The sequence below is a fragment of the Melozone crissalis genome, unplaced genomic scaffold, assembly GCF_028551555.1.
Source record: "Melozone crissalis strain CALT ecotype California unplaced genomic scaffold, PUWL_Pcris_2 ptg000016l_1, whole genome shotgun sequence".
NCBI classification, from domain to species: Eukaryota; Metazoa; Chordata; class Aves; order Passeriformes; family Passerellidae; genus Melozone; species Melozone crissalis.
The window spans coordinates 41203522-41227546 of record NW_026535794.1 but is presented as its reverse complement, the minus strand read 5'-3'; the positions used below and the strand labels follow the sequence as shown (position 1 = coordinate 41227546).

General features: G+C 39.2%; 1 protein-coding gene across 2 annotated transcripts in view; it reads right to left on the bottom strand.

The window, feature by feature from the left end:
• The window catches only part of RBMS3 (RNA binding motif single stranded interacting protein 3), a 703629-nt gene that overhangs the window by 241825 nt on the left and 437779 nt on the right, over positions 1-24025 (bottom strand). For both annotated transcript variants that reach the window (XM_054273879.1, XM_054273880.1), the window contains one exon: positions 18719-18810. In XM_054273879.1, coding sequence (XP_054129854.1) covers positions 18719-18810 — 92 coding nt within the window. The remainder of the gene's footprint in view (positions 1-18718; positions 18811-24025) is intronic.

Genomic DNA, 24025 nt, shown 5'->3' with positions numbered 1-24025 from the left:
TGCAAAGAAGGATAACACTTTCTCTTTTCAAAGTTTTCCACAATCAGCTCTAACATGCCCCCCATAACTTCACAAACAACACAGATAAGGCAAAACCCTCATTATTAATTAGGCAAAATCTTTTAATTCCACAGCGTGCACCAAATGTCTACCTGACACCGAATAAATATATGGGAGGCTTTCCATTTACTTCAAAGGTTACTGGACTAAACTCTGTGTGGGCTCACTAATGAGCAACCTGACTTGCGCTCATGAGCCTGGCAAAGGATAGCTCCAAGAAAATGCAATCTCTACAGCTCATAATTGTTTAGATGCTGGAAAATGAAAATAATGAACTGGTAGAGACACAGCCCATGACACATTTGGATTTCATGTAGGCCACTAATCAAAATTTGTGGTGCACCATTGGAAGAATAAACTATTTAAAAAAAATAGAAAGAGAAAGAGAGCCTAAATTTGTTATCTAGGGTGGGTTGACAGCTCATTCATAACTTTGGCAGGAAAAGCCTGTCATCTATTTGGAGACATGCACGGAGACAGTGCAGAGAGAGGCATACTTAGGGGCATGTTTACACTGCAGTGCAGGAGGAACCCAGCCATGGTCTTAGAGAGTTCTCAAGAAACTAATTTATTTTGCTATGAAAATTAGATACAGACCTAGCAGGAATTATTTTCTCCAGAGCATCTTTAACCCTCACACACCCACCACCTAGTATCAATCTAAAGCTTCTTTAAAGCATCAGCTCTTGATAAGATTAGGTTGAATTACAAACATGAGATTGGTACTTTGATTTACTTTGTGCTAAAATACAGCCAGCACACAACATTGGTTTTTTACTGCTTTATGGAGTATACAATTACATGAAATACACATCAAACTCATCTAAATAGCTGGCCATTTAAGTGTCTGTTTGGAGCAGTTGCACACTTTGTCATCCTGTGTGATCTAAAGCACAGAGTCAAGTCTGGCTGCTGTTTGTAATTTAAGATAGGTAGCTCTGAACAACAGGGCCTTTTCCCCTCCTCCCTCTCAAGCAAGGGAAAGCTCTTAAAAGGTCAGGCACCAATGCAGTTTACTGAATAAAGCTCAAGTTTGAAGAATGTGCCTTCTAAAGTGATTTTACTACCTGGGATGTAATGAGTTTTACAGACTCGCTTTGTTAAATTGCCCTGACAATTTCCATTTCCACTTGCTTCAATCATATTAACAGAAGCTAAAGTTCACAAGTAGTAAAATATTTCAGTGTACTGAGTTGGGTCTCTAAAAAATAGATCACACACTTGACAAACATATAGGACATAGGGTTTGGCATTCCATTTCATGTTTGGCTTGGCATGTCTCGTTTAGGGCAGGACAAGATGCCCTATCACAATGTCTCATTACTCATGGAAATAAAACATGGTTACACCATGGGCTTGACAAATCCCATTTAGTATGTCAGAAGGACAGGACTGCCCCAGTGACTTGGAGTGGGAATGAAAAGGGAAATGTTGGAGATATTCCACTGAAAGGGAAATGTACTTAACATCATAAGTCATGAACATAAAGAACCTGGGCAAATAGGTAAGAAACCAGAAATCTCTCTCTGAAATGAGAAAAGAGACAGAAAAAGTGAAGACAGTGAGGATAAGTCTTGTTAACGAGGGGATAATTCTCTCATTAGAAGAGTACACACTACTCTGTCACTACCTTGTGTAATTGTCTTTGCCTTTTTAAATCACACAGTCCTTGGGGCATGAGATGGACCTTCCTCTGCCTTTGGTAAGTGTCCATTGCTCCCTGTAAGGTACCACAATCCAAACAAAAACGACCAACAAGTGATAGTTTCCCCTTTTCCAATGCTGAAAGAGTTCTGAAATCTTCTTAGATTTTGCAGAATATAGGAAAGAAAACTTCAGTGAATGATTATGCCGTGCAAAGGAGGAATTGAAATCTTGCATTAATTCAAAGCAAAAGTTTATAATGTGCAATACAAGAAGCTCACTCATGTATGCTGATTTACAAATTTTACTTCCCAAGTGTTTTTCTATATTATTACTCTTAAGTGTCATAGCTATGGCTACATGCAGCACTATAGCAAGATTTAAATTGATTTACTATGACTTCGATTTAAAACACAACTTGATACAACCAAGAGAAGAGGTGGGCCAAGAAATGCTTTTGCTAAGCTAACCCATGCTAAGTGACACATAGAACAAATGGAGCATATTGACATATCCAACAGCAATCTACAAACTCACTGAGTGGGGGAGTCAGACAAAAACCTTTAGGATGCTGGTTAATGAGCTACTGGAGGCTCTTCAGAGACCAAAATAAATAAAAAAGGAAAATTGATTTCTAAACAATTTTAAAACAAAAAATTTGGAACTATGCATTATCATCCAGCTATTCTCAGAAAAATTAATCATGCTGAAGCATTTTGAGATACAGTCAATACTAAACATAAAAACAAGAGGGGGTGGGAAAAAAACAGTAGTTAAATAAATGCTGTACTCATCACTCATTGCTCCTCCTGAGTCCCAGACTCCAGTAACTGGCCTGACAGCATGGTAACCAGATCTGATGTAAAAGATCTTTATTATATATACTTATCTGGCGGCACTGACTGAAGGTGGCAGACAGTATGCGAAGGGAAGATGAGCACATAATGGGAATATGGTTCCCCAAATCCCAGAAGGAATAAAAATCTGTAGCGATCAAGGTAAATCAAAGGCGAATGAAAAGAAACGTTCATCTCATTTAGATGCAAATATATCCGGATGCCACTGCACGCCACCTCTAAACAGTATCTCACAGACAGTATTACTTTCATTGTACCAACAAATGCCTGTCTCCGCTCTAATAATGTTCTCTTTGATGCACATGCTGTGGAAGAGTTGAGGCATATTTACATTCAATCAACAAAACTTCATCAGCACAGCGAGATGAACAGAGATCATATCCATAGCCCCCATCTGACCTTTCCATCGCTCCCTCCCTGAATGCACGCGTGAGGCAGGCAGGCGTGCACAGGCACACCAGCAGAAACCAGAGATAATGCCTGAAATCAACTCCTGCCCAAGGCATCCTGATAGTTTCTCCCACAGTAAGTATTTTATTCACTTCAAGCACTGGATTTTAATTTGTAACATCCACAGAGCTATGCACAGTGTTGGTGCTCAGGTAATGAGCATTTAACGAAATGAGAAGAAGGCAATAAATAAAAAAACCCTCACATTTCTTAAATAAGTGTATTACCTTTAACTGAAACCATATTTAGTAAATTGCTTATTTACTAACTCATAATATTAAGCCAGATTCATGACCTACTCATCACAGGCCTGTGCATATTGCAGGACTTTCATCCAAAACCAAGTTATTACGCATCAACCACTTTTCAGAATCCATCCACATGAATATTTTTCTCTGAAAATATATGTAACAATTTCAGGTCAGTTTATCTCTCACTAAAGGAAGGATAAATCAGCAATGCATTACTGACGTAACTTGTTTATGTGTCTTGACCTTGCAAGCTTTACACAGTTGGACCTTGATCCAATCTGTCATTCAGCATCTAGAAATAAAATCTTTACACATACAGTGAACAGCAGGAGTTAATAACACTTTTGATGCTACAGTTTCATCTTAACAAACACAGGACATAGCAAACCGCATTGGTGTAACAGGGCAAAATGTAATGGTATGTAATAATGGCACTGGATGGAAAGCTTCAGAAACAATGGCTTCTTTCTTACATTCTGCATAATGTAAAAAGCTATTGACTTCTAATTTTAAGAAAGCCCATAAATTGTGCCTTTTTACTTTGTTAAGACTGGTTTTGAAAATTCTAACCTGTCTTGAAAAAGCTAGAATAGTTGCCTTAATGTATACTGTTTATCCAAGTCAGTTGCAGTCCTCTTTTGGAAGGAGCTTTTGAATAAACTGCGGGAACCTCAGCTATGATTTAGGTCCCAACATGCCTCAGTTGCACCTCCTTTCAGCTCTTTAGATTTGTGAGGGAGGAGAGGGTTCATGGATTCAGCAGGTCAAAGTGCACATTACTGACTGTGGCTGATAAAGAGTGAGTTGCCCAGAAGGCCAGATGCTTAGATTTTGGTTTCAGCTTGATGGGCCAAGCTGACATCTGGGGAAAATTCTGTTATCTCAGCTTTGCCTTCAGGCTTCAAACTATCCACAGCAGGCACAGAGGACCCACACTGAGACACAGCACAGAGGACCCACACTGAGACACAAAAGTTTTGTGGAATCATTTAATATGGATATTTTCCTCTATTTGGGACTTGAGTTTGAAAGGCAAACCTGACCCCATTCCTAAATTCTTCCAGAATAAAATCTTGCACCACATCACTAAAGTTGAAAAACAAAGTTTGTTGCTTATTCTCAAAGAAACAAGTTATTGGTTGTTTTTGTTCTTACTAATATGTTAAGGGAGGGCAGTTACATTATTGTTGACCAAGAAGAACAAAATCAAATATTTGAGAGTTTTTTTTGCAAAATACATACTACCTTGAATAATTTTTTCTAAAAAAAAACTAAGAAAAAGTGTGAATGGAATTAAAATTAAAAGATCAACAAAGATCATTTGTTGAACAAAACCCTTCAATAGATTCAATTTCTGCTGCAAGATAAAATAAGAAGCAGAGAAAACACAGTGAAGTATTTAACATCGGTGGAATATTAGCTAGGGACCCAGACAGTCCAAATCTTGAAAAAATCCAGCAAATCTTTCTAACAAAAGACTTTATACTCATTATTGCCAGCTGAATATTCGTGTTAACTTTGCGTCCAAAATATAGGTCTATATTTTAAATCAACTAACTTCAGAACCACAAATGACTGCATCATGACTCTGAGCAATCTTGTTTTTAAACATGATTAGAAGTGGCAGTACAACAAGGCTGAGGGTCATCTGAGTCATCCAAACTTCCAGATTGGAGCTCCTACTCACAAAAATCAAGTTCCGCCTTGAAACAACCAAACGTGATTCCCTGAAAAATATCTGTACATGTATCTGTCATCTGGATATTTATATTGGGACAGCAAGATTTCAAAGTTGTCTAAAACAAAGATTAGAGACATATATCTCAAGAGTGCATCTCTCAAGAGTAGCAATTTGAACAGAGTAGATCATTCTCTTAGCAAACATTTTGTACATCTCAAGGTTTTCCTCTACATAATATTTATGTGGACAGTAATTCTGACCAAAAAGAAGGACCACAACACAACCAAAAGCATGAAAGGAGAACTAGAACTCATTTACTTCTTATAGCTCTCTAACTTACCCCTATATTTTTCACCATTCTATCTTCATGTTAAACCTTTTACCAGTAAAGTATCTGCATAGATAATAGAGTTTGTGGTGGTTGTTTGTTTTTTTTTTTTTTAAAGGCAATCTTGAAGGTAATAAAAACCTGCCAATATCATGGAACCTAATCCTCATTTCTTAAAATGTGAGATTTTATCATAACTGAAGCAAATATTCCCATGGGGCAAAAATTCCAGGATTTAATATGTTAGAAACCCATCTATTCCCTATTGCTAATTTCTCACATTCACTTTCCTTTGTGAAATGCAGCATTTCAAGTTTAGAAACACATAAATATAACTTACTTTCTATATCTCCTATTTGGCTTACTGTAGTTTTGGAAATACACACAGCTAGAAATTAAGCTCTGGGACACTTAGCCTCTCTTAGCACAACTCAAGATACTTGGGGCGTCAAATTTATGGTGTTAAACAGCCAACCAGTTGGTGCACTCACTAAAGACAAGCCAAAGAACAGACCTTTAGTTGTGAAGGCTTGCAAACGCTTCTGGCATAATTTTAAAACTCGTGTTTATAAAAAATAAAATCTGCATTTGAATCTAGAGATGGTAAGGCATTCAGAGATTTAACTGAGCAAATGAAATTTTACAATTGAACATGCAAAATAATGTAGTTATACATCTGCTAAAAATTAGAATCTCTAATGCAAACTCTACAGTGCCCATCAATTGACTAAAAGGCAATAAAATATACATATTACAGCACTGCTGACTCTCTGAAAATAGCATACAGCTCCACTCAACAAGATTTAAGAAAGATGGATTTTAAATAGAAAAGGTATAGAAAAACACTATCAGTCAGTGGAATAACACAAGAGCTACTGTGAATATCCCAGAAGAGAGACTTTGTCTGCCTGTTGCAACAGCACCACCCAGTTCAGATCCAAAACTGCAACAAGATTGTGATAAGTGTGTACGAATACCTTAAAAAGAATGTATTACATTCACAATAGCAAAATGAAGGATGCAAATGTGGTACCATTCTGCTTTCCCAATGCTTTGTGTGGATTGACTAGAGTAGAAAAACTAAAGTGAAAGGACTCCACTAACATGGGAACAAAGGGAGACATTAAAGAAGTAAAAACATTTGTCAAGTCAAATACCATATTAAAATATTAAAAACTTCTAAAATATTAAGTTAAAGACCAACACAATGGGTTATCAAAAAAACCCCCAACAAACAGGCAATAAATAGTATTTATAGCTATTATTCAATGCCTGATCTGATGTATGGATCACTAAGACCAGGTGACTGAGAGTGCTGTGGTTTGTGAGAGGTTTCCATCAATGATTCAAAGTGTTTCAGGTCTCAGCTGCTACAGTGATTCAAAGGACCTCTCAACAAAGAAATGGAGAAACCTTTAGCAAAACCCACAATAACAGATAAAGTACTAGATGATCCTCCCAGGAGGAAAGTGCCTAAGTTGCTACAATTTTTACACCACGTCCTTTAGATAAGTCTGCACCAGGCTTCCCAGATGTCTTAGGATCAAAGAGAACCAGCACAAGAGTCACTTAGAAGAGTGCAGAGAGACACCCCTGTAACCAATCTAATTGCTCACTGACATAAAATGTTGAGCTTCTTCAAGGTACCTCTGTAAGTCAATCTTGAAATTTCTTATATACTCAAGAGAAGTAAATAGCATGCAACAATGTAATCATGCAAGATGAAACTAGTTATTTGAAATTCAAGGAAAGCAAAGCAAAGTCTGCATCCAACATGCCTTTTTAACATAGAAAGCCCGAGTTCAAGCAGACTCAGAAGATTGATCATACAAAAGACAGCTATTATGTATTTCAGCTAATTAAATTTTATTCTGAAAGGGAAGCATTTCCATTACTCTAGGCTCAGCAGTCCCAGGAGAGAGGGCAGGACAGCGAGACCACTGCGACCCCATTACAGCCAGACTTCAACCTGCTTTGGATCAGTTCTGGCTCCTTTACCAAACCCACAACTTTACCATGTGCAATGTGCTGTGCAGTGGGGAGGCAGGCTGAAGTGAGTTAGGTCATGCTATTAGGAGTGGTGACCTTTCACTGATGAACAGTTTTTAAGCAAGGGAAAAGATTTTTTGGAAGCTAAGACTCTGCAAAAAGCCTCCCTTCACTCACTCCACATGCTGCTTTATGCTGCATCCCTATAATATAGCAACACAGACATATAAATGATAGTCCTGGCTTTCCATAACAAGCTATAATTGGAGTAGGTGACTAGGAAAATGTTTAGATAAATGGTGGGATCATAACCTTTTATGCAAAATGGACAAATAAGTTATGGAAATATCTGGGAAACCCTGAGGCTGTGTAGCTCTACTGCAAGCTATAGGCACAGTTAAAGCAGACAGTAAATCACTAAATCTCGTCTCAGAGTTTACAGTTTTGTTGTTGTTTTGGAGTTTTTTGCCAGGTTTTGCTGACAGATGGAAAAATACTGGCTGATTATGACCAAGATTTAATTTACCTCCAATTCCCTTCCTATTTCTACAGCACATGCCTAAAAAACCCACATACTATTTTATTTTCAGGGCTTAGAGCTATTACTAGCAAATAGTCATACTCCAACAGTACATATTATGAAAATACCACTGCAATACTTTTCGCTACTCATGAGAATCTCATTATAAAATTTTCTCATGAATATTTCTAAATTATCCTCTCTAAATGTGGGCATACATTGATATAAATATAGTTGCTTGCATACTTATCAACTAGGCATGCACAGAGTAAAACCCCGTATGTCCATACACAGAGAGACAGAACCGTGATACTGCACAGGAACAGCATCATCTATCACCCAAGTGGGGTAGTAAATTGCCAAAGATACCTTTGAAGATGGGGAAGCCTTTATTCAAGGTGTCTTCTCTTTCTTTACCTGTCTACCAACTGAATTTAAAGACCAAAAATGATTCAATTGCATGAAGTGACATCTGAGACACAGACTTCAGTTTCAACTACTAGAAAGGTATGTTCACTTATTCTGAGGAATTCAAAGCCAAGCTTTCTAGAACCAAGCCTTAATTATCTCAACTCCAAAGTTTTTTGCTAGAAACTAACATCTTTTTTCACTATCTGTTTTCCTTTTTGAATTGTGGTAAGAATATCAGGATAGAAGATGACTGACAAGTGGTAATCATTGAACACTTCCCACTTTGCTACTTACTGGCACCCAGATAAACAAAGCTATATCCATTTTAACAAGGCAAAAATATACCTCCAACCAAATACCATATTCATATTCTAATCATGTGTTCACACTGGGAAGGACAATTTTTCCATTACAAAAAATGCCTTTACAGCTGCTTTCATCAAAATTTTCATTGTTCTCTGTGGTTTTGGACAGCACAAAGTTGTGAGGAGCAGTAGAGGAAATAGCCATTGCACCTCCATTAAGGCAGTGTAAGGGGTGTCTTTGGTAGGTTTATATCTCCCAGATGTACTCAGTACATTCCTTTGGGAATCACAGAAAGACTCCATCTGTTCCTCCAGTGGAGGAGTTGGCAATTTAGAGCCCCTAGGTTCTTCCACATGTCCACCATTTTGAGCTATGATTAATAAGATGACTAACATTTTCTGCCACGAGCTCTGGAGAAAGAAGAATATGAATATAAATCTCTCCTAAATAAGGATTCATTGCACAGCATGACATCTGCTGCAGCCCTTTCCTGGGTTTAGAGATGAAGGCACGTGCTGCAGCATTGCTGGTCACATCATGCCCAAGCAGTGGGTGCAAGACAAAACGCACAGGGGTGCTTCAGTAGCCCCTGGCAAAGACAAAGTCCTCAAGCCTGCTGACAGAATGGGCCAGGTATTGATCCATTGGTGGCATCAGTTTCAGGTATTGTTCATCAACATGACGGATATTAATTTGATCTAACATTTAAGGAAAGCTGTGACCAAACAATTCCAGACTTTAAGGCAATTATTTATAATGCCTTATTTATACAGATATGGGGGGAGTTTGGTATATTTCCTTTTGACACACTGAACACATGTCCTTGTACTTGGGGTTATACTTCTCTTCACCTGCTGCTTTAAAGGAATAGCTCTGTTACATTTTTTTAACACTTCAATTATTTCTGGGGTACATTTTTCTTAAGCTGACAGTTCTTATTTTAAAAATTGATCTTCCTAGGCTTAATCATGTATGTGCATTTATCCTTGTGCAAAATGAGGACTGCCTTACAAAGTACCTGATACCAGCCAAATGTACTGTTCCTCTCTGTGTCCATTTTCCCATTTCCCAGGCTGCAGCCCTACACAGCATTAGCAATACTTGCCTCATGTCCAACATATTGATATAAAATGACCCTTTAAGCTTCCTGTCAGCTCTGCTCTCATATTACAAAGCCACTTTAACAGGCTTCACGTTCATTACTTAGCATCTGCTTCTAAGAACCACATCCTTATTGACGCACGCACATCCTGGCACATCTTTCTTAAAACTGAAAACAGAACAGGGATTAAAGGAAGTTATGACTGCATTTTATAAAATCATAAGTGCAGTGAAAAGGATTCATAGGGAACAAGAGCCTTCTGTCTCTCCTGATACAAGAATTAGCAAGCAATCAATGAAATCTACTTTGCAGGTCTCCTTTGCAGGAGCAAGCAAAGGAGATGGATCTTTGAAGAGCATGAAGTTAAACTGAAGAATTTCTTAAAGCTGGATGTTGTGCTGCCAAAATTTTAAATGCAAAACAGGCAGCATAAATTGTTTATTTGGGGATGGGGAGGCAGTTCTACAAATGACTATTCAATGCAAGCTGAAGAAATCCCAAACTGCAAATTGCTAGAGGCTAAGAGACTACTCTGGGGAAGTATCCTCAGATGCTTGTCTGGTTCTTGTACTCCTCTGTTGGCACATGCTATAGTGCATTATCTGAAAGAGAATCTGATATCAGAAGGAACTTTATTCTGGTCTGATATGGCCAGAATGGATTTTACAACCTTATATCTCTTACATTTATTTTGATCACATCAAAGCTAATTTATCATGACTACAAATAGAATTCAACTATTCATGTTATCATTATCTCCCTTCCTGAGCACAAATATGTAAAGGGAAAGGACTAAAAAATTCAGTGAGCTTCCATTATGACTCAGTGTGTTGCATATAACACGAGCACAGCCTAATTTCATATTTTTATACAAAGGAAAAATAGAGTTTTCTAATATAGTGGCAAAAATTATCATTCATTAGTGAACAAAACTGCATCTAAACTAAAATTTATTTAGATTACAGCCAGACTACTCAATCATGTCGGTTGAATGGGAGACAGTCATTAATAAAGAAATAACAAGCAGAGTATTCACTAATACAGTAACATTTAGATATTCAGAGGGGGATGCATAGCTGCACAGGGAATATCTATGCATATTACTGGTAGATTTGTGTTTACTGTTAGAGTGTGCACCTGTGCATTTCCAGGCTGATGAGCTGCTATACAGGCACTCACATCAACTCAGAAGAAATGCCACTGAAGTTTGCACACCTGCTTTCCAAATCAAACCAAATAATCTGAAAGTGGTCTGGTTTTCACACAAATTGCATTGCTTTTGAAGCTGTGTCTCAGTCCAGACTAAGCGGTACCCCAAAAAGCATGCACGTATCCTCCTGCTGGTGGTCACATGAATCATCATGTTAGATACAATGAATTTTTGTTTCTCACCTTACAAAAGCATTGTCCTCAGGCTGAACTACAGAAGAACATAATTAAATGATATGTCACTGAAAGAAAGGCTATGTCCATTTTCTACCACAGTAATATTTTTTAAAACCACAGTTTTTTGATCATTTCAGCATGTGCTGGCTTTTTCCTGGTGAGTAAAACTGTGCTTACTGAATTTAGAACATAGTTCTGCTCAGTCTGAGCTGCAGATTCCCAAGCTGCATAGTTGTGGTTGGATAACTCCTCTGTGGGGCGTTTGGAGTTTCCTGAGTATGGAGGCAAAAAAAGAATTAATCTGACTCCAGTGTTTAACTCATTTGCAGGACTCAGATTTCCTGTTCTGCAAACATAAAGGGTTTGCAAAGAGTGTGTAAGAGCTTCCAAGATGTATAGCTATGTGAGTGCTAAAGATAGGGAGCCCCATTCTTCTCCCCAGCTTAGATTGCCAAAGCTCTGTGGATTTCAGCTGTATTATTACCAATTCAAATGTGTTCCAAGTCAGAGGAAAGTCAAGAACAATATGTATTTATGAAAAAAGGCCAACTCTTGTTTGGCTGAAGTTCATAACCCGAAAAGAACCCAGTAATTCCACTATTCTTCAGCCTAGAAGTTGGCTACATTTTTCACTTTCAGCATCTGTTCTGTGGTGCAAGGCACTAATAGCATGGAGGTGGATATATTTACTGATTGTTTGTATTTAAATTTTCAAAGGCAGAGGAATGTTTTAATGTTAGATGAAGTTACAGTATGAAAAAAAAAATCGAGTAAATCTAGAAACTAAAGCAGCACTTGAAAAGGGAAGGAAAATACCACGGCCAGGTCTATCTGAGGTGATAGCTAGAGAACAAACATGATTGTGTGTGCTGTAAGATTTTCTAAGCTAACTTAGTGGTTAAGAAAGATGCTGAGCTACAGTTTTTGGGAACAAAGGAACATAGTACTGACCTAATTCCTCTCAACTGGCCAACAGTAAAGTACCATGCACTTTCAGAGAGTAGAATTATGTCAAGCTAAGCACATCTGAAAACCCCCAAAGAAATCATTGTTTATAAATTTGGCAGGTGTGGTTCAAACACTGTTGATGTGCATACCCTCCTTCATGCTGATCTACATGTTTTTAGGAGCTACACATGCAAATGTGAAAGGACTGCTGGATTTTAGTACCCCCAGGATAACTTAATGTTCTTTCAAGAATGGCTCAAGCTAATGCATTCTATATAGGCTTGTGAATGCAATCTAAAAGCAGGAAAAGGATTGTAAGATCATTTCAGACCAGCTACCATACAGTTCTCAGATACAAGCATAAAATTTACAAGGCTGGATAAGACTAGAAAGTCCTTCCATTAATGTCAGGTATCTTTGCTATCACCCCAATCTGTCACTGTTTGTGCAAAGACACTCAATCCTGATTGTCTAGAATGCTCTTAGGACACTGTCATCTGCTACTGTAGATTTTCTGAAATTTAAAGTTAGCCCTTTGCTAGAACATCTATGATTTGAATCCTGAATTTAGACAGTGTTTCATCTGGAGGAAAAAAAACTCCCACATACACACAAAAAAGCCCACAAAAAAAAAAAAAAAAAAAAAAGCCCCACTAAAAAACCCCCAAAAATTGACCAGGAAAACCTTCCAGGTATATCACCCTAAGAAATTTTGATATAAAATCTAATACCAACAACTAATTTAGCATCTTCCTAATGCTCTTGCTTTGTCAATTATTTTCCTTTAAGAAATGGAAAAATATCCTATATTTGCAAAACCTGCACTTAAAGGCCAGCTCCATCTGGGAAACTATGATTCCTTATCCCAAGAGTAAAAGATAATTTATGAAAACCAGAGGTAAGCAGGCAAGAGAGGATGAGGACAGCATGACTTTGATAAGCAGCAGTACATGAAACTTGGAACTTCCAGTTAGGGCTTCTGCAGGACACCTTTGGTATGGCTGACTTGGCAAAAGAAATCAAAGGAGAGAGAAACACCTGCATGTGTAATTTCCAAATCTAAACTGAACTACCTCTCATTTCTTTCCAGCTGTAGCCTTCCATTTTCATTGAACCCAGGAGTGTTATCAATTCAGCTCAGTATTGGTCAGCCAGTATGGGCTGTGTGAAAGCACAGGGAGAGAGGGTGCACATTTTTGGAAGATGAGAGGAGAGCTCACTGGAGAGTGCTCCACACACGTACAAGAGTTGTGCCAAACGTCTCTGACAAGTGTTGCAGCAGCAGCAGCAGCCCACGCCTGGCTGTGCAATTCATTCAGAAACCATGTGGAAGGTGGCCAGCACAGCCATGTTCTCAGCTTCTCTTACACTGCTGAGCATGGTGAGGCTTCCAGAGGCACCAGCTCCTGCCCCAGCAGCAAATGAAAACAGCGTTTAATAAATCACCAATACAAATATTAGATTGCATAGAACAGTTTGGTTTGGGGGATGGGATGTCTGATAATTAAAGCACAGGTGTAAAGCAAAGCCGGAAAGTTTCAATATTGAGCCCTAAAACTCCTAGAATCCCACTTTGGTTTCAAAAGGAAGGCTAGCTTCTCCTCCTGGCATCTTCCACAGTTGAAGCAGGAGTTGGTCCAGGCTGAACAGTGTACCCCCCCACTAGCTGGCAACCTAGCCCATGCTGGAGTTGATCTTGCAATCTTCCCCCTACACCTAGCTGGTGTCTCTTCGATCCTAGGAGCAATCAACTTCATTACAACAGTCAGTAGGACTGTTAACCAAAAATATTATCAAAAAACTCAATATCCTGAGGTTTTGTTAGCTACAATTTGCATACATTTCTATCATGAGTTAGGAAAGCAGTGTATCATGTGTACAGGCACTATTTCATATTTTGTATGGACAGCATTCTAATTATTTACATGAATTTTTAAATGGTAAAAACAAACAAAACTTTTCATTAAAATAGGTTAAAAAAATATTGGAAAGAAGGGTTTTCTTTAGAGTTTTTCCATTTTAAGGACCAGCCCTTTAGAGAATTAATGTCTGACAGAGAAATAAAAGGTAAGTAATTTAAAAATAAGAGAATAGGAAGCTGAAAAATAAGCAGACAGAAAGAACTTATTTGGTCAGCTGACTCATAGCAGAGCAATGCTTAAAACCTACACAAAAGTCTGGAAAATAAATAAAATTTTCTTCTGTGGGATTTCCTTTTCCTTGGTTCCTGGAGAAAATCTGTCCATTTAACTATACAGCAACCAGCACTCTGTTCCTCTTTAGCAGCTCTTGGGCTTGGCTCTGGTCTGTGGGAAATAGCTCCCTTTTATCTTTCACCTAGATGGTGACTACTCCCTGTATTTAAGCTTCTGCATGATGGAAAGATGAGAAAAATATCACACAAGAAGCAAAATCACTTACTGCAATTCCCTTGTGGAGGAAAACACATCAGAGCCTACTGGCACAGCCCTTTCTCAGAATCAGTTCCTGCAGTGTACTCTCTGGATGGCAATTACTGCAGCAGAGTAGTCCAGAAATGATTCCTTGGACTTAGATAACTGCCAGTGCTAATTAAATATTCCTTCAATATCCGCATTTTTCACGCAGGTCTTGAGGATGTCTAAATGCATTATATGTACAAAAGGAAAACCCAGAGAAGATACACAAGATCAAATACATTTTTAATCCTTATAAAAGCAGGATTGAAAACCCTTCCTTTGTGAATGCATTTGTTTTAACACTCTTGATGGGCTAATAAGTATTAAAGAAGCTATTAGATACTCTGCAAGAACCTGCCTTCACCTGAACTTTCACATTATGCAATCTTACAGCAGACTAGAACTGGAAATAAAAAATGGTAGAGAGGACCCCAAATGTCTGTGAAGGGATAAACTGATTGCACAGTTCAACTGCAGGCTGACACAAGCTCAGAAGCTCAAATTTATTTAGACAGCAGACTTCTATTGATTTTTCAGGTGATTTAGACTCCTTGGCATCATTAAAACTTACATATAAAGTAGATTAAGAAGCGTCTTCATGAATGTGCAATTCTGGGTGAAGGACTATTGCAAATCCCAAGAATAGATGTGTCTACAGATTTTATTAGAACACTGATGCATTTTTCATGTGTACTAGGCTTCTTTGCCTACTTGTCTGAGCCAACTCCCATATTACTAAGATTCTCCTTATTAGTTTTCCATATTCTGTCTATAATATTTTTCCAGGAAATGCAGGAAAGGAGCATCTGGAAAAAACCTAAACTGATATATAAATCATGCACATAAGCAATGGTTTTTTTTCTGTCACATTTCTGTAGTCCCTAGCATAAAGAAACAACCAAATCAATAATTCCTGTGAGATTACCCAGAGGCATATCAGTTGTGCCATTTTTAGTAGGAAGACAAATCCAAAAATCCACCTGGACTCTACGAGCCTGACCAAGCAGGCGCTACATATACACAAATGAATCTGCATGTCCAGAGGCACACAGGAAGCACACAGCAAAACAAGCCAGGCCAGCTAGGAAAACATCCCTCGGCAGCTGCATAGCCGAGGGATCAATAAATGAAATGCTTGATAAGCACTTTCGAAAAAGATGGACAAACCTAGATGGACAAAAGTCAGCAGAAGTGGTCAGAACTCCTGGTTCATGTACCTCTGAGAGAGAAATGCAAAAGAAGCCAGGTGAGAACACCTGAGTGCAAGAGCCTCACACAGCTCTCCTGTGGGTGGGAGCTTGTGTGGGTCCTCATCTGGGTTCTTGTCCCACCAAGTGGGCCACATGAGATCTCATCTCCTCAGCTGCCTCCACTACCTCTCTAGGTATATTACTGCTGTTCCTCTCCCTCAGCCGAATCCTCACCCGCCTGCTTCAAACCAGAGCAAATAAAGAAATTCAGACGTGTTTAACAGTTCAGGTTTTTTCCCTTTGTGGGTTTATGGGGTGTATTAGCCTCAACAGAACAAGTCTTCCAATACTGATGGGACTTGGAGCATCAATCCACCAGAGTTTAACCTTCTTCCAGAGGCAGCACTCTGAAACAAAATCAGCCAAAATGCTGTCCAAATTCTATAAAAATAGAGGGAAGCGGCTGTATTTTAGCATCGATAAAATGAGTATATTTTACTCAAGTATCCACAAGATACTTCTGCTAGCCAACACGGACAGGGGTTCAGTTCTGCTTTTTGTTTTTCAAAGAAGATTCCTGGATTTCTATGAGAAAAATTATATTGTGTTAAAACTGAGAAAGAACCACTCTTTCCGAGCAAGAGTTCTCTCCAGGAAAACATCACAGACAATACCGACACTTCAGCATATTTTCTCTCACTACTGAAGAAGGCCAGCTCATAGAAAGAGTTGGCCAATGCCTCTTTCACCTTTACTCAAAAGCATCCACAGCTGGACTGAGATTTTTTGACACCTGCTGAACACAGGTTACAGTCTGTCTCTTCTATGGCCTTTACACAGGGCAGTTTCACTGCTTTGCAATGCAGAGTAAAAGAGGACACGGATACTATGAAAGCATGGCACACAAAAGGTTTAGGGAATTTCTTCAGACTTAACTTTTCCTTTTTGGTTTGAGAGCCAGCATTCACCACTAATTAAAGCAGCTCTTGAAATAAAGCTGCTCTGGCTAAACTTCCAGAAATGCAGGTTAGATTATTATTCTGCCCCTTTCCTCAAACCTCTTTGAGCCCTCACTGTTAATTCCGACACTGGCAGGTAATGCTGTCTTTCAGTCCTGTTATGCAACTTGGCTTCCAACATATGCAAGAACTAACATGTTTCTCCAATGGATTTGCTTTCCCAGGCTCCTGCCTTCTCGGCAATGTGAGGTACTTTGTGTGGAGTCATCTCAATTTCCTTTGAAACCTCATTTTTCTAAATACTTAGATTTTTTTCAGAGATAAGAAAAGTCAGTTGTATATTTATCTTGAGCTATCAAACACACTAAAAGGAATCTATCTGAGATTCCAGGCACCATGGCTAAATAATAAAAATACAGTCAATCTTATGCAAACAAATCTGTACACACCAGCCGCCTCAAAATCTCACAGGGCAAAAAGCTGCTCCTGCCACAGGTTCCCCAAAAAACAAACCCACCAAGGGCTGGTACAGCTCTTCCCACTCTGAAAACATCAGACTTTGCTTTTAGTCCCTAAATATTGGACAATCCAAACCACAGTGTTTTAAGCCACCATCTTTTCTGGTGTTTCCATGAACATAAGTACTGCAATTGTTCATTGTTCTGAATCCTGACAAACCCAAGCATAGATTTATCTTTCAATCCTATCTTTAAATCTGTAATTTTAAATCCATAACTGTATAGTTTTATATGGATTTAGATTTTTTACAGATTTATATAGATTTACTCCTTTCTGGAAAGGGCTATTTGATATCAATCATTAGGACAAAAGATATCTCCTGTCTTTGGTTTCTTTTCCACAGCTTGACTAATGCATCAAATTGCCTATATTTTAACAAGGAGCTGCTGTATGTCTGAGAAATAAAATAGCACAATCCTTAGCAGAAGTTCACATTCTTCTGCTTGACATCTTTTACCCATTTGAAGCAAATATTTTTTATCACCATGTGTCAATAAAAACTAAGAACCAATAAAACAGCCTAGCTTGCATTGTGGGATGCTTTTAAAAAGAAATACATCATTGACATCCAGCTTCTTTCAGGCACAGTGAGTGTAATTCAGTAGAAGGCTAACCTCATTTACCAGCAATTACTTTTCTCCCTAAAATAAAATAATAATAAAAAACTCATAAGCCAAAACAAAACTATGTTTTTACTAAGACATCATTGAAAAACAAAGGTTTAAACAACCAACATTACTTTAAGTGGAAATCTTCAAATCTGATGGTTGTTTATCAGTTGATTTCCCTCTTTCTTTGTAGTTACCTGTTTGCTTTCACTGTTTTAGATTCTAGGACAGCATCATTTCTAGAGAGACTAAATCAGGCATTATTAAGTGCTTTTTGTGATTCTCAGGCAAGGCATTTTTAAAGTAGAAAGCAACAGCTATTTTTGCTGGCTGACACAGCCTAGAGCCCAAAGACAGATTATTCCACCTTCAGAAAGGCAACAGCTGGACCACACGATGGTCATGACTATAACACCTGTGTTACCATCAGCCCCTTTGCCTGGGGACAAGGGACAATTCCAAGACCAGAGTAACTGAGCTCACTGTTCTTGCTATGGCTCCTGCAGCCTCTGTGAGCAGATGCCAATCATCTCCAGACAGCCTTTAGCAACTTTTCTTTCAGCAACTTTCTACACTCTCATTTATGTCCTCAAAAAAAAAAAAAAAAAAAACCTCAACAAGCAGGAGAAGCCAAACCTAGGCATATCAACCAGACTTTCCTTATGCTCAGTCAATCACTCCTTTGTAGAAGCCCACCAGCCACATCAGAAAATAGTAACTTTCCAAAGAAAAGGAACCAAATGAAGACAACTTCATTTCTTCAAAGTGAAGAAAAGGCAACTCTTTAACCCAGTACTTAGCAAAAGGCATTTCCAATGCTCTTCCACTTCAGTGCTCTGTCTTACAGCCCTCTCCAAACAGGGGGACAGAGAGAGAATCAGAACAGAGCCCATTACACGAGACACAGCTCTCAAGAACACAGACAAACCATGAACAAGGCACTGGAGCCAAACGATGAAAGAATCTTTGGAATAAGCAATCCAAAACCTTAAGAAAAACAGCAGCAAAACAAACCTTTGTAAATGTAACCCAACAGCTGAAATAAACCTGCAATGACAGAGTTCTTCTTACCTTTGCCATCTGCGCCTGAACGCCATTTGCTTTGAGAGATGCTACTGCTTTCTGTGCTGCTGCAGGGCTGTCAAAATCTACAAAACCATAACCTGGAAAATAAACAGATAAATACAGCTTTTCAGTATTATCCATGTGTATGAGCACAGATAAAGATTTTATTTTCATAAAGGAAGAAAATCTTTCCATTCTCTCACACAGTCTCATAATCTTGCAGTAGCACTGCCACCACACCTCTATTTGTCACATCTTTTCTCCTGAACCTAGTGGGGTTTAAGGGGATGCAGTGACCTGAAGCTTCAAAGTACCAGAAGATGTGAAGCAGAGGGGGAGTGTGGGTAGGTATTTGTCTGTCCTAACAGATTAAAGGTGCCTGGCAGCAGGAGGGCACACATACTCAGTGCTCTGGAGTCCTGCCCCATCTCTTCCATAAGAGCAGGTAACATTATGGACCTTCCTGGGATACAAAGCTTGCAGAGGGTTTCACAAGAAAACCCTCCTTCTCCTGTCCTTTAAAGCCATACAAAGATTAAGCTTCAGAAGAGGAGGGCAACAAGTCTGTGTGGCAGGCTGGGGCCATGTGTGCAGGGGCAGGGACAGCAGCCTTCCAGCAGGTGGGACCAATTCAGGGAGAAATCCCAATGTGTGCTCTACAGGCAACTGCCAGATAGCCCTAGAAGACGGTGAGATAGCAAAGTCTCAGCTTTGGTTAAACCACATCCCTTTCATCTCCCTGCTGTCTCTGCTGGAACAAGGGACAGATCTCCGCCAGGAATTGCTTTGGGGTATCATCTGAACAACAGCTTAGAGGTTAGATCTTAGGGATTGGCAAGGCATAATCATCCGCTTTTAAGTGGCTTTCTTACTCCCAGTATTTGCATTAGTTTAGTATATTAATCAGACTGTCACTTCCTATCTTCTCTTCCTCCCTCTCCATTTTTTTCTTCCTTTAGCAAGCAACACTGGTATGCTCAAGCAAGCCCAGTGCTGTTATGCCCCAATGGATAGCAAAAACTCTGAAAGTATTTTTATTTTCCTAAAGACATAAAGCAGGGGTAAGAAGGCAAGGAATTGACTTTTCACAACTTTTAAAGCACTGAGCTCTCTCTGACCTTCAACAGCATTCAAATGTCTTGCTCATAAAGATTTCAACTGAATTAGGAAGATCCAAAAATCTCACCAAGCACCTATTTAGGCAGCTGCATATATTTCACAATCCATCCAGGGAAACCCCCTACATCTTATTAAGCAATTGCAGTGCAGGTAGGCATGTGCTGCTCAGACAAGCTGTGGCCAAGGGCCACATCTTTGGCTTCTCCCTGGAAAGCCATATGGATGAAACTGAACTGCCTGAAAGCTTTAATAATATTAGCACAAGCATATTTATAGCTTCTTTGCAGACATCTCCATTTACTAGGTCAATACACATCGTACAGGAGGCAATCACAGATATGATTTCCTACTGTATCCATTTGTATTTCTTTTCCCAGCCTTTCTTCCTACTCCTGGGAGACTTCATTGCCATCCTCTCTGCACCAAATCTAGGTTTAAGACTATGTGCTTCTTATCACCTTGCCCCCCAAATTACAAACATCTCTATTATTATTTTGGTATGCATACATTGCTCAATGTCCAGCCATGAAAGAATTGTGTGCACATGGATGTTTTTGTTTCTTGGCTTAAATCTCATCCACAAAGTTTTAAGAAAACTAAAAGAAATAAAAAAAAGAAATAAACAAAATTATTAAAGACACTGCTGACTTAAGGAGCACGAAAAACGCTATTCTGTAGCAAAGTCAAGATCTGAACCTTTCTTTTCTTTGCTCAGTTTTCTATTTTGGTTTGTTTGGTGGAAGGTTTCTTGTCGTGGGGAGGACTGGGGAGGTTTTTTTGATACGGCGTCACTACAGATTGAGGGACACTGCGATACAGACACTGACAGATTGAGGAACACTCAATTTGTTTGTGATAACAAATCTAATAAACACTAGAGTTTGATCAACTTGGGGATGTGAGGAGTGTTTGACCTTCTCTGATTCCCTCATTTGATTTTCCTTTTTTACTGCAAGCCATTTTTAAATCAGCTTGTCCTACATCGCATTTTCCTTTGCAGTGCTATGCAAGCTCTCTTCTCACTGCAGAGCAGCAGTAAAGGTGATGCTGCTTTGAACTACAAAACATGCTATAAGAGAGCAAGAGTCCTCCCTGGAAGCCCTTGCCCTCTGGAAGAGAAACTTCTGGGAGGAAGAAGGAGATACAATTAGATGCAACTTCCAGTTTCCTATATGAGAGATCCTGACAAGAAGCCAGAGCTGTCAAATGGGAAATCTGAAACATCTTGGGAAGTGATGAGATGGCTTGGATCAAACAATGAGAAAATTGCTTTTTGGGACAGTGAGGTGGTCTTCTCAGGAAACAAAATTGTTTTTTATTTCTCACCATTTCCATGCCCAACAATTAGGAGGTAAAAGTGCAAAAGTAATTTTAACATTGTCATTAAAAACAGATAATGAAGTTAGATTTTTATATTTAGCATCACTGTACAGTGCAGGTTTCATGCATGAAGGAATAGAAAAGAATTTCTTTTTAATCTGACTTTCTAGACAGCACAGTAATTATTCACAGCTATGTCAGTTTTGTTTATAAATAAAAACCAGAATGTGTAAGAATATTCCAGTGTTGTATCATAGATATCAGGTATATCTAGCATAATAAATCATTGAGGAGTAACATTAGTCCACAATATCTAAAACCATTAATATCTTCTAAGAATTTTTTCAATGGACACACAAGGCTCTATGACCATTTCAGAGACCCAGTGGAGTCTCGAGACAAAAAACTCCACATCTTTAGCTGCCCATTATGCATTCTAGTATTACTACTCCCAGTCTCACTGCAAAGCTGTTCTTTTTCCTTCCCTCAAACTCATTTCCATTCCAAGTATCTTTTTCTAGCCCTCCCCCCTCCTGACACATCTCTGCACCACACACAGAACATCAGGACAAAATCACTCCATGGCTGAAAACCCGTCCAAAGAACATCAATCTGCCGCAAGGGAAGCCAAGTTCCCAGGCTGTTTCAGCATTCAAGTATCCTTACAAGAACCCTGCAATGCTATATAACAGAAAACCAGGCATGATGCCTTCTCGTACAGTTCCCATTCTTCCACGTAGATGTTTATAGTCTATGTTAGTGACCTACACTAAAATATTTCATTTGTTTATAATCTCACTTCATTTTTTGTGTCTCAGGCACTAACTAATAGTGTTGGTTTTTCTGTTTGGGTTTCGGGATTTTGTGTGTTGGGTTTTCCAGTTTGTTTTTTTTTAATATATACTTGTCTGGGCGGATGAAGTTTAGCCCCTACAAAAGCTAAAACTGGGTCTTGGAACAACCTCTCCAGCGTTCTCCAAAGTGTAAAAGAAGCCCCATATTCCCTGTGCTGAGAGCCCTTCCCTCTTGGCCAGGCTGGGGCTGAAGTGGGTTTTGCTCCCTGCCAGCAGAACTGGGCTGCTGTGGCTGCCCCTGGCAGGTGCACCATGGCTGGGTTTGGCTGCTCCAGCATCTATCCCTGCTCTGTTCCCTGGTTCCTCCTGGGAAAACGTAGGAAAATGGGTTGAATCATCCCCTGGGATGAAATTCAGATCAGGGTCTGCCAATCAGGCACTGCTCTAAGAAAACACATTTTTTTTTCCTCCTCTAAAAACAAGTGCAAGCCCCACCAGACTGTCCCTCTGCTAGACTCAAATTCCACAGCTTTTTTTTTTCTTCTCTTTCCCCTGCATTTTTATTGTGTGTTCACTGCCTTGTAAACATTCTGGTCAATTGATTATACTTTTTTCCTCCCAGTTTTTATGCAGAACATAATGAAAAATGAACTCAGATTCTAAACCAGGACCTTCAGACTATGTTCACAAGAATCCATCACCACCACAGGAAAAACCAAAACCAAAACTATTTCCCCCTTTTCCTGAAGCATCTGACATTTTCTTTTAAGAACTCTAAACACAAATAAGGAAAGCTGTGTTGTCCCCTCCTGCTTTGAGAGATGAGAATTGAACTTATCACTAACATGAACCTCCTCACCACAAGTGTACTTAGACTGAGGGTGACTTTGATACTCCAGTGCTACAAGTCCTCCAGGACCCTGAGGTTTTTTTGTGGAATGACATATTACAAGTTCCTACCTGCAAGCAAACACACAAAGAAACCCAGGACAAGACTATCTAGAATAATTGTTAAACCATTCCTTTAAGAAATACAGTGCCTGTAATTTTGTACTGGCCTGGTGCCATTAGGGCTAAATAATTAAATTTTAAAAATAAAACTAGTATAAGGGTTTTTTTTACCTGTGGGGGAAAGAAAACAGCTAAGCATCAGCAAACTCAAGTTTATAGCTAGCTGCAATAAGTGCTACCCAAATACACTGGCAGACACTAAACATCTCCGTCTCCTATAACCTAAATGGCTGGGGGCCTCCCGGTCTCAGTTTCTCAGTTCCATAATTAAGCTTGGCAGCAGGTTCAAATGAATTAAAACTGAATGTCACTATTTCCTCAACAAATCCCTCATCGTTGTTTTTTCTTACTTGTCAGGAGAAGACCAGCAGCACAGCAATTAGTGGTAAGCAGTGCAGTGAAAAAGAACCAAGCATACACTAATTAGGTCACTCGCCAAACACGTTCATTTCATTGGCAGATTTAATCAATGTTTTCCTGAAATGTCTTAAATCTCCTATGCTAATTTAAAGTTTTGTTATTGTTGTTACTTTAAACACAGATGGGATGCCTGGAGATTTTCAATTGCTTTCCACAAATCCATTTCAAAATAACAACCCCTCATACAATATATCATCAAAATTTCGGCACAGGTTTTAGGAAATGGCCTCTAATTTGATGCCAACATTTTTGTGCCTGCAAATACCTACGGGTGAAATTTTGTGGATTTAAGTAATTACAGGTGTGTAGGGCTCTTAGACATCAAACTCTGAATTGCCCTGATGGATTGGGTACTTAGGGGCAATGCCAAATAATTTAAGGGCCCGCCTGCCACTTGAGGTTCCCGTAATTCTTGTGAAGTGCTGGACGGTGGCACAGAGCAAAGGTGATCTTCCCCTGGCACACATGGGCTTTGCACTTTACCTCCAGGGAGCTCCTTTGGTGTAGCGACAGGAATGAGAGCCTTGCTGCCTTTTTGGAGCATTGAGGCAGTCCCTCATTCACTGCAGCATTCGTTACTCACAGTGTGTGTCAACAGCAGTTTTGGGGTATCCTAGCAGCTTGGTCCCTCAGTCAGTGCTTACAGCCA